This window comes from Gavia stellata, unplaced genomic scaffold, assembly GCF_030936135.1.
Source record: "Gavia stellata isolate bGavSte3 unplaced genomic scaffold, bGavSte3.hap2 HAP2_SCAFFOLD_124, whole genome shotgun sequence".
Classification (NCBI taxonomy): Eukaryota; Metazoa; Chordata; class Aves; order Gaviiformes; family Gaviidae; genus Gavia; species Gavia stellata.
Window position 1 is genome coordinate 63,317 of NW_026777096.1, and position 11,062 is coordinate 74,378.

At 68.4% G+C, this 11,062-nt stretch overlaps 2 protein-coding genes across 2 annotated transcripts; both read left to right on the forward strand.

The window, feature by feature from the left end:
- Nucleotides 1-228: 228 nt before the first annotated feature.
- LOC132321640 (transcription factor p65-like) lies at nt 229-2,458 on the forward strand. Its single transcript, XM_059835110.1, is given in 7 exon segments — nt 229-249; nt 428-476; nt 479-508; nt 1,478-1,546; nt 1,902-2,216; nt 2,219-2,298; nt 2,300-2,458. Coding segments are annotated over 7 exon segments (723 nt in total).
- A 992-nt stretch (nt 2,459-3,450) lies between these two features.
- On the forward strand, nt 3,451-8,279 carry DRAP1 (DR1 associated protein 1). Its single transcript, XM_059835111.1, is given in 9 exon segments — nt 3,451-3,502; nt 4,377-4,474; nt 5,114-5,186; nt 5,683-5,776; nt 6,370-6,489; nt 7,405-7,495; nt 7,666-7,728; nt 7,730-7,749; nt 8,107-8,279. Coding segments are annotated over 9 exon segments (741 nt in total). The 3' UTR covers nt 8,237-8,279.
- Nucleotides 8,280-11,062: the final 2,783 nt, after the last annotated feature.

An 11,062-nucleotide genomic window follows, 5' to 3' on the forward strand; every position in this document is an offset into this window, starting at 1 on the left:
TGGTCACCCTGGGTGCACCCCTGGGTCCCTGGGGTCACTAGTGTGACTGGGGGTTACTGTGGGGTGACTGGGAGGTGACTGGTGTGACTGGGAGATGACTGGGGGTGACTGAACGTGGCTGGAGGTGACTGGGAGGTGGCTGGAGGGTCACTGGGTGTTACTGGGAGGTGACTGGGGGTTTCTGGGAGGTAAGTGGTGTGACTGGGGGTGACTGGGAGTGATTGGGAGATGACTGGAGGTGACTGGGAGGTAACCGGTGTGACTGGGGTTGACTGGAGGTGACTGGGAGGTAACTGGTGTGACTGGGAGATGATGTGGACGTGACTGGGATTGACTGGAGGATCACTGGGCGTTACTGGGAGGTAACTGGAGGTGACTTAGGAGGTAACTGGGGGTTACTGGGAGGTAACTGGTGTGACTGGTGCAGGGGACCTGCAGGTGCATCGAGGAGAAGCGCAAGCGCACCCGCGAGACCTTCGCTCCTTCGTCCAGCGCAGCCCCCTGCCCGGTGCGGGCTGGGGGGGACTGGGGGGGCCGGGGGGGATTGGGGGGGCCCCAGGGGGTCCCGGGGGGGTACTGGGGGGCCCTGGGGGTTATTGGGGTCCTTGAGAGGGTCCCTGGGGGGCTAATGGGGGCCCTGGGGGGGGTCTAGGGCAGTATTGGGTGTTCTTGGGGGGTAATGGGGGTCCCTGGGGGGGTAATGGGGGTCCCTGGGGGTTATTGGGGTCCCTGGGGGGGTCCCTGGGGGGGTAATGGGGGTCCCGGGGGGTTCTAGGGCAGTATTGGGGGTCCCTGGGGGGTATTGGGGTCCCTGGGAGTGTCCCTGAGGGAGTAATGGGGGCCCTGGGGGGGTCTAGGGCAGTACTGGGGGTCCCTGGGGGGTATTGGGGTCCCTGGGCGGGTCCCTGGGGGGATAATGGGGGTCCCAGGGGGGGTCTAGGGCAGTATTGGGGGTCCCTGGGGGGTATTGGGGTTCCTGGGGGGTACCTGGGGGGGTAATGGGGGTCCCAGGGGGATCTAGGGCAGTATTGGGGGTCCCTGGGGGGTAATGGGGGTCCCTGGGGGTTATTGGGGTCCTTGAGAGGGTCCCTGGGGGGGTAATGGGGGTCCCGGGGTGGGGTCTAGGGCAGTATTGGGGGTCCCTGGGGGGTATTGGGGTTCCTGGGGGGGTACCTGGGGGGGTAATGGGGGTCCCAGGGGATCTAGGGCAGTATTGGGGGTCCTGGGGGGTATTCGTGGTCACAGGGGGGGGTCCCGGGGGGATATTGGGGTCCCTGAGGGGGTCCCTGGGGGGATAATGGGGTCCCTGGGGGGGGTCTAGGGCAGTATTGGGTTCCTGGGGGGGTCCCTGGGGGGATATTTGGGGTGCCCGGGGGGGTATTTGGTGTCGGGGGGGGTATTGGGGTATGGGGGGGGTAGAGGGGTCCCAGGGGAGTATTGGGGTCCCTGACGGTGCCCCCCCCATTCCCCCCTCCAGGCCCGGCCCCCTCCGAGCCCCGGCCCCCCCGGCGCATCGCGGTGCCCTCCCGGCCCCCCCGGCCCCCCAGCCCCCCCCAGCATGGGTGAGCCGGGGGGGGGGGGGGGCAAATTTGGGGGGGCCAAGGGGGGTGGTAAATGGGGGGGGGTAATGGGGGGTTGGGTGCAAAAGAGGGGCGGGGGGTAAAGGGGGGGGCAAAGGGGGGGTGGAGGAAATGGGGGGGTAAATTGGGGGGGCAAAGGGGGGGGAATGGGGAGGCAAATTGGGGGGCAAAGGGGGGGGAATGGGGGGGCAAATTGGGGGGGCAATGTGGAGGGGGGAAAGGGGAGGGCTGGGGGGCAATTTGGGGGGTCAGGGGCAAATGGGGGGGGCAAATTGGGTTCGGGGGGGGCGAACCCCTCCCTCACGCCTTCCCCCCCCCCAGCTCTCCCCCCAGCCCCCCCCTTCTCTTTCGGGGGGGCAGGGGGGCTGTTGGGGGGCCCCCCCCCCGAACCGGAGCCGCTGGCCGAGGCCCTTCTGCAGCTGCAGTTCGAAGAGGGGCCCCCCCCGGGAAGGGGGGGCAGCGGGGGGGGGGGCACCTCCCCTTTGGATTTAGGGGCGCTCCTGGGGGACCCCCCTTTCCCCCCCCTCGATACCATCAACGCCGCCGACGTCCAACGTTTGCTGGGCCCCCCGGAGCCCCCCCCAGCTTTTGGGGATCCCCCCCCTGATTTTGGAGGGGGGGCTTCTGATTTTGGGGGAGCCCCCCAGATTTTGGGGCCCCCCCCATGCTGTTGTCGTACCCCGAAGCCATCGCTCGGCTGGTGCAGAGTCAGCCCCCGGGGGGGGGGCCCCGAAATTGGAGGGGGTCCCCAGTTGGGCGGGGGGGCTGAGTTGGGGGGGGGCCCCGATTTGGGGGGTGGGGGGGCCCCCGAGGACTCGCTGCCTTCCCTGGGGGACCTGGACTTCAGTGCCTTCCTCAGCCAGTTCCCCTCCTCCTAACTGGGAGGGACTGGGGGGGTTACTGGGAGTCACTGGGAGGCTTCTAGGGAGGACTGGGGGGCTACTGGGGGGGCTGGGGGGCTACTGGGAGTTACTGGGAGGCTTCTAGGGAGGACTGGGGGGCTACTGGGAGTTACTGGGAGGCTTTTAGGGGACGCTGGGAGGGTTTGGGGGGCTACTGGGGGGCTTCTAGGGGCTACTGGGAGTCACTGGGAGGCTTCTAGGGGGAACTGGGAGGCTCCTGGGGGAGCTGGGGGGCTACTGGGAGTTACTGGGAGGCTTCTAGGGAGGACTGGGGGGCTACTGGGAGTTACTGGGAGGCTTTTAGGGGGCGCTGGGAGGGTTGGGGGGCTACTGGGAGGCTTCTAGGGGCTACTGGGAGTCACTGGGAGGCTCCTGGGGAGCTGGGGGGCTACTGGGAGTTACTGGGAGGCTTTTAGGGGGCACTGGGAGGGTTGGGGAGCTACTGGAGGCTTCTAGGGGTTACTGGTGGGCCACTGGAGTCACTGGGAGGCTTTTAGGTGGCATTGGGGGGAGCTGGGGGGCTAGTGGGAGTCACTGGGAGGCTTCTAGGGGGAACTGGGAGGCTCCCAGTGGGGCTGGGGGGCTACTGGGAGTCACTGGGAGGCTTTTACGGGGTACTGGAGGGAGCTGGGGGGCTACTGGGAGACTTCTAGGGGCTACTGGGAGTCACTGGGAGGCTTCTAGGGGGAACTGGGGGGCTACTGGGAGGCTCCCAGGGGGGCTGGGGGGGTACTGGGAGTTACTGGGAGGCTTTAGTGGGCACTGGGAGGGTTGGGGGCTACTGGGAGGGTTCGAGGGGTCACTGGGCATTACTGGAGGCTACTGGGAATCACTGGGAGCTACTGGGGGGTTACTGGGAGCAACTGGGGGTGCTGCTAGGAGTCACTGGGAGGTTTTTAGGAGGCACTGGGGCTTACTGGGAGTCACTGGGAGGCAACTGAGTGGCTACTGGGAGTCGCTGGAAGCCGATGGGGGGGAGTGGGGGCAACTGGGAGCTACTGGGAGTGTCCCGAGGGACCAGTGGGAGCTACTGGGCATGACTGGGAGGCAACTGGGAGCTACTGGGGACCATGGGACTGCAACTGGGAGCTACTGGGAGGATACTGGGGGGTGTCACTGGGGGTCGCCCCTGCTTCCTATTGGCCACTGGCTCTTTGCCCCGCCTCCCTGGGGCACTGCAGCCAATGGGAGCGTGGCTGCGCCCCCCCCCCCCCCCCCGCACCAGCATTAACCCCACCCCCTCGGAACCAAAGTGCCTTTGGGGGGAGGGGGGGAAGGCCCGCCCCTCCCCCACCCCGCTGGGTGTCACCCCAATAAACGGTCCAAGGCCGGATCGCCCTTTGATTGACAGCGGGGGGGCGTGGCCGCCGCGGGGGAGGCGTGGTCTGGGCTGGAGAGGCGTGGCCGCCGCGGGGAAGGCGTGGTCTGGGCTGGAGAGGCGTGGCCGGCGTGGGGAAGGCGTGGTCTGGGCTGGAGAGGCGTGGCCGGCGCGGGGAGGCGTGGTCTAGGCTGGGGAGGCGTGGCCGGCGCGGGGAAGGCGTGGTCTAGGCTGGAGAGGCGTGGCCGGCGCGGGGGAGGCGTGGTCTAGGCTGGGGAGGCGTGACCGGCGTGGGGAAGGCGTGGTCTAGGCTGGGGAGGCGTGGCCGGCGCGGGGGAGGCGTGGTCTAGGCTGGAGAGGCGTGGCCGGCGCGGGGGAGGCGTGGTCTAGGCTGGGGAGGCGTGACTCGGCAGGAGGCGGAGCCGGGGAAAGCCATGGGGGCGGGGCGGAGCACCCACCGGAAGAGGCGTGGCTTCGTCCGGAAGGGGCGGGCCGGGCCGGGCGGCAGGCCGCGGCGAAGCGGAGCGGGACCGGGGCGGGCGGCAGCGGCGGCGGGGGCGGCCGGGAGCGGCCCAGCGGGGCCGGGGCCGGGCCCGAGCGGGATCCAGCGGGGCCGGGACCGGGGCCGGGACGATGCGAGCAAGAAGAAGAAATACAACGCGCGGTTCCCGCCGGTCAGCGGAGAGGGCCGGGCCCGGGGAGGGGGGGTGGCATCACCATGGCAACGGGGAGGGGTGGGCGTTCCCCATGGTGCTGGGGAGGGGCGTGGCTTGGGGAGGGGCGTGGCTTGAGGGGGTTCCGGGGGGGATCTCGCCCCACACAGGGTGATCCTGCCGGGGGGGCGTGGCCTCGGGGAAGGGGTGGGGCTTGTGGGACTGGGCGGGGCCTGTGTGCAGGGGGCGGGGGCTCAGCCCCCTTCCCCCTTTCCGGGCCCAGGTGAGGGGATGGAGCTGGTGGGTGTGGCCTGGGGGGGCGGAGCTTGATAGCCTGCGCCTTTGGGGCGGGGCCTGATGGAGTGGGCGGGGCCTGTGTGCAGGGGGCGGGGTGTCTTCCTCCTTTCCAGGTGCATGTGAAAGGATGGAGCTGGGGGTGTGGTCTCGGGTAGGGGTGGGGCTTGGTGGGCGTGGTCTTGAGCGGGGCGTGGCTTGGAGTGGGCGTGGCCTGTGCAGGGGCGAGGGTGTATTCTCTCTCCTTTCCAGACTCAGGTTGGAGTCGGGGGGGTGTGGCCTCGGATTGGGGGTGGGCGTGGCCTACACGGGGGGCGTGGCTTCTCGGGGGCACAGCCATGCCTCAGTTTCCCTTCTTCCCCGCAGGCGCGGATCAAGAAGATCATGCAGACGGACGAGGAGATCGGGAAGGTGGCGGCCGCCGTCCCCGTCATCATCTGTATCCTCCCGGACGCCGGGGTCCCCCCGGGGTCCCCCCCACCCCAGACCCCTGGGTCCCCCACCCTGGACACTGGGGTCCCCCCGGGGGCCCCCCCACCCTGGATTCTTGGGTCCCCCCACCCCAGACCCCTGGGTCCCCCAGGGTCCCCCCCACCCTGGATTCTTGGGTCCCCCCCACCCCAGACCCCTGGGTCCCCCACCCCGGATGCTGGGGTCCCCCCAGGGTCCCCCCCACCCTGGATTCTTGGGTCCCCCCCACCCCAGACCCCTGGGTCCCCCCAGGGTCCCCCCCACCCTGGGTTCTTGGGTCCCCCCCACCCCAGACCCCTGGGTCCCCCCCACCCTAGACACCGGGGTCCCCCCTTGGCCACCTGGGTCCCATGGCGGGGTGGGGGGGCGTGTGGGGTGCCCCGGACCCCCGGGGACCCCCGGGGCTGGGGCGGGGCAGGGCGGGGCCCGGCCGCCTGGCTCCGTGGGGGTCCTTAGCGGCGCAGCGCGGGCGCTGGAGCTTTTCCTGGAGTCGCTGCTGCGGAAGGCTTGTCACGTCACCCAGTCCCGCAACGCCAAGACCATGACCACCTCCCACCTGTGAGTGACGACCCCCTGCCCCCCACGCCTGGGTCCCCTTTCGGGGGGGGTGAGGGTCCCCCACACGTCTGGGTCTCCACTGGGGGGGGTGAGGGTCCCCCCAAACGTCTGGGTCGCCTCTGGGGGGTTGGGGAAGGGTCCCCCGGACACCTGGGTCCCCTTTAGGGGGAGGGTGAGGGTCCCCCGGTTGTCTGGCTCCCCTTTGGGGGTGCATGAGGGTCTCCCAAAGGCCTGGGTCCCCTTTGGGGGGTTGGGGAAGGGTCCCCCGCACGTCTGGGTCCCCTTTGGGGGGGAGTGAGGGTCCCCCACACGTCTGGGTCCCCTTTGGGGGGTTGGGGAAGGGTCCCCCCACACGTCTGGGTCCCCTTTGGGGGGTTGGGGAAGGGTCCCCCCACACATCTGGGTCCCCTTTGGAGGTGGGTGAGGGTCCCCACACGTCTGGGTCCCCTTTGCACTCCTTGCCTCAGTTTACCCACCCACCCCCAAAACGTTATAAAACGGGTGCGAGGGGTGGGGCTGAGGAGTGAGGGGTGGGGCTTGTGGATGGGTGTGGCACGTGGGCGTGGCCGGCTGAGGCCCCACCCCTTTCCCAGGAAACAGTGCATCGAGCTGGAGCAGCAGTTCGACTTCCTGAAGGATCTGGTGGCGGCGGTGCCCGACATGCAGGGGGAGGGCGAGGAGCCCCACGGCGAGGGCGAGCGCGGACCCCGAAGGTGGGCCGGACGCCTGGGTCCCCCCCAAAACGCCAGGGTCCCCTCCCTGGATGCCTGGGTCCCCCCCAAAATGTCGGGGTCCCCCCTAAAATGCCAGGGTCCCCTTCCTGGATGCCTGTGTCCCTCCCAAAATGCTGGGGTCCCCTCCCTGGACGTCTGGGTCTCCCCCAAATGCCGGGGTCCCCTCCCAGACGCCTGGGTCCCCCCCAAAATGCCGGGGTCCCCTTCCTGGACACCTGGGTCCTCCCCCAAATGCCGGGGTCCCCTCCCAGACGCCTGGGTCCCCCCTAAAATGCCGGGGTCCCCTCCCCTGACACCTGGGTCCCCCCCGAAATGCCAGGGTCCCCTCCCAGATGCCTGGGTTCCCCCTAAATGCCGGTGTCCCCTCCCCGGGTGCCTGGGTCCCCCCCAAAATGCCGGGGTCCCCTCCCTGGATGCCTGGGTCCTCCCCAAAATGCCGGGGTCCCCTCCCTGGACACCTGGGTCCCCCCCAAAATGCCGGGGTCCCCTTCCTGGACACCTGGGTCCCCCCCAAAATGCCGGGGTCCCCTCCCTGGATGTCTGGGTCCCCCCCAAATGCCGGGGTCCCCTCCCAGATGCCTGGGTCCTCCCCAAAATGCCGGGGTCCCCTCCCTGGACACCTGGGTCCCCCCCAAAATGCTGGGGTCCCCTCCCCTGACACCTGGGTCCCCCCCCAAAATGCCGGGGTTCCCTCCCCAGATGCCTGGGTCCCCCCCAAACACCTGGGTCCCCCCTGAACCCTGGGGTCCTGATGCGGGTGCTGCAGGGTGGGGGGGTCCCCCAAACACCTGGGTCCCCTGGGAATGGGGCGGGGGGCGGTTGTGGGGTGGGGGGGTCCCCCCAACACCTGGGATCCTGACGAGGGCGGGGTGCCTGTGGGGGGGTCTGTTACAGGGGGCGCCGCCCGGGCGCCGGCCGGAAGAACGGGGGTCCCGGGGCGAAGGGGAAGGACCCCAAACAGTCGGGGACGGACTCGGAGCAGGAGGTGAGGGGGGGGGGGGGTGGCACCCGAACGCCTGGGTCCTTTTTGGGGGGGTGGGAGGGGTCACCCTGGAGGTGGGGGGGGGGGGCGCCCCGATGCCTGGGTCCCCTGGGGGTGGGGGTAAGGGGTCCCCTCGCTGTCATCGTGTCCCCCCACCCCGTGCCCCCCCCCAGGAGGACTCTGAGGACAGCGACAGCGACGGGGAAGAAGAGACGCCGCAGCCCCCCCCCCGCCCGACCCCCCCTCAATTTCACCAGGTACCGGCCCGGACCCCTGGGACCCTTTTTTTGGGGGGGGTGGGGGCGCACCTGGGTCCCTTTTTGGGGGGGTGAGGACATACCTGGGTGCCTGGGTCCCTTTTTTTTATGGGGGGGCACACACCTGGGTGCCTGGGTCCCTTGAGGGGGGGTGGGTAGGGTGAGGACACCCCAAAACCTGGGTGTTTTGAAAGGGGGGGGGGAGCTGCATGTACCCCCCCCCCCCCAAATGCCTGGGTCCCTTTTTTGGGGGGCTGTGGGTCCACCAGGGTCCCTTGGGTGGGGGTCTTGAGGGGGGGTGAAACGGGACACCCCCACACTGACCCCTCTTGGGGTCCACCGACCCCTCTCCCGCAGCCCCGGGGTGCCCTTCGCGCCGCTGGGACCCCCAGCGCTCCCGGGGGGGCTCCCGGGGGGGCTCCCCCCAGCCCCTGGCCCCCCCCGCGCCCCCGAGGAGGAAGAGGAGGACGAAGACTACGACTCCTAGCGCCCCCGCCCAGTTTTTTGCCCGTTCTCCCAGGATTTCAACCCATTTCAGGGCCAGGCACCACTTCCCAGTATGGATCTTACTGGGAGCGCAGGCCTTGGACCAGTTGGGGGCTGGGAGCACTGGGAGCCCCCCCTCCCCGCCACCGGGTTGAGGGCACTGGTGTAATGAGTTGTGACCGTTCTCAGGCGGGGGGGTGGGGCTCAGCCCGGACGCCTGTGTCCCCCTTTTTTTTTTTGGGGGGGTGGGGGGTGGTTTTGGGGCCCTTTGGCGGCTTTTAACGAGTCGGGGGGTTTTGTATCGGCTCAATAAAGTTCCCGTTTCCGTACGCCTCCGTCCCCCCGCCCCGACGCCTGGGTGCCCCCCACCCTGGTCCTGGGTGCTTGGCTCCCTTCCGGGCCGTTAGAGGGCAGCAGAGACCCTGTGGGACCGGCCGAGGGGTCTATAGGGGCCTATAGGAGCCCCTAAGAGGACTTATAGGGTCTATAGGAGTCTATGAGGGGGTTATGGGGACTTAAAGGAGCCCAAAGGGGAGTTTATAGGGCCTATAGGAGCTTTTAGGGGAGTTTATAGGGACTATAAGAGCTTTTAGGGCGTATGTACACCTATAGGAGCCCATAAAGGGGTTTATAGGGGCTTATAGGAGCCTGGAGGGGGTCTACAGGGGACCTATAGAAGGTCATACAGTGGTTATAGGGCCCTATAGGAGTCCAGAGAGGGGTTATAGGAGCCCATAAGAGGGTTTGTAGGGCCACAGGGTATCTACAGGATGCTATAGGGAGCCCATAGGGAATATAAGGGGGACTATATGGATTTGTAGGGGTCTATAGGGAGTCTATGGGGGTCTGTACGGGGTTTATAAGAGGCCACAGGAGGTTGTTAAGGGTCTCTAAGGGATGGCGAGATGTGTGTAAGGGATGTATAGGGGCTTGTAGGGCATCTCGGAGGGGCTCCATAGGGGGTTGCAGGCGGTCTATAGGGTCCCACAGGAAGTTTTGGAGGCCCAATGGGCTGCTATAGGCATCTATAGGGGCCCTGGGGGAGTCTGTAGGGCTCTATACAGCCTCCATAGGCAGCACTGGGGTCATACAGGGGCTCCTTGGGGTCCATAAGTGGGTCGGGGGGGTCCGAAGGGGGTGGGGTCGATCTATAGGGGGGCTACTCCGTAGGGGCTCTATAGGGAAGAGTGTGGGGCCGGCGGGCGGGGGGACGCGGGCATCGGGCAGCCCCAGGCGTCCGAGCGCCCGCGGCGCTGGAATCCGCCTCCTCCCGCCCCCCCGGCCTAATCCCGGTGACACTTTAACCAAAAGAGCCGCTTTTCGCCTTATATAACGGGGGCAGCGGCCGGGGGACCCCGGGGACGGGGACGTCACCCCGAGGAGGCCAGGTACCGCCGGACAGCGGGGGGACAGTGGGACAGGGGGGGACCCTGAGGGGCGTGGGGGGGACGTGGGGCAGGTTGGGGACATCAGAGAGGGGTTGGGGACAGCATGGAGGGGACATGGGGTGGGTTGGGGACATCAGAGACGGGTTGGGGACAGCGTGGAGGGGACGTGGGACGGGTTGGGGACACGGGCGAGGGGACGTGGGGTGGGTTGGGGACACAAGCGAGGGGCTGGGGACAGCGTGGAGGGGATGTGGGGCAGGTTGGGGACATCAGAGAGGGGCTGGGGACATCGCAGAGGGGACATGGGGTGGGTTGGGGACATCAGAGAGGGGTTGGGGACAGCGTGGAGGGGACGTGGGGTGGGTTGGGGACGTGGGCGGGGGGGGGACAGGGGGCTGGGGACGTGGGATGGGTTGGGGACACGGGCGAGGGGACGTGGGGTGGGTTGGGGACACGAGTGAGGGGCTGGGGACAGCGTGGAGGGGGCGTGGGGCGGGTTGGGGACACGAGCGAGGGGCTGGGGACAGCGTGGAGGGGATGTGGGGCAGGTTGGGGACATCAGAGAGGGGCTGGGGACAGTGTGGAGGAGACGTGGGGCGGGTTGGGGACATCAGAGAGGGTTTGGGGACATCGCAGAGGGGACATGGGGTGGGTTGGGGACATCAGAGAGGGGTTGGGGACAGCGTGGAGGGGACGTGGGGCGGGTTGGGGACATCAGGGTGGGGCTGGGGACAGCGTGGAGGAGACATGGGGCGGGTTGGGGACGTGGGCGGGGGGGGACAGGGGGCTGGGGACGTGGGATGGGTTGGGGACACGGGCGAGGGGACGTGGGGTGGGTTGGGGACACGAGTGAGGGGCTGGGGACAGCGTGGAGGGGGCGTGGGGCGGGTTGGGGACACGAGCGAGGGGACGTGGGGTGGGTTGGGGACACAAGCGAGGGGCTGGGGACAGCGTGGAGGGGATGTGGGGCAGGTTGGGGACATCAGAGAGGGGCTGGGGACAGCGAGGAGGGGATGTGGGGCAGGTTGGGGACATCAGAGAGGGGCTGGGGACAGCGAGGAGGGGATGTGGGGCAGGTTGGGGACATCAGAGAGGGGCTGGGGACAGTGTGGAGGGGACGTGGGGCAGGTTGGGGACATGAGCGAGGGGCTGGGGACAGCGTGGAGGGGATGTGGGGCAGGTTGGGGACATCAGAGAGGGGTTGGGGACATCGCAGAGGGGACGTGGGGTGGGTTGGGGACATCATGAAGGGAACAGGTTGGGGATGTCACGGAGGGGATGTTGAGGGGCATGGTGGGGACATGGGATGGGTTGGGGACATTGGGACAGGTTGGGGACATGATGGAGGGGACGTGGGGTGAGTTGGGGACATCAGAGAGGGGTTGGGGACTTCGTGGAGGAGATGTGGAATGAGTTGAGGACATTGTGGAGGGGACAGT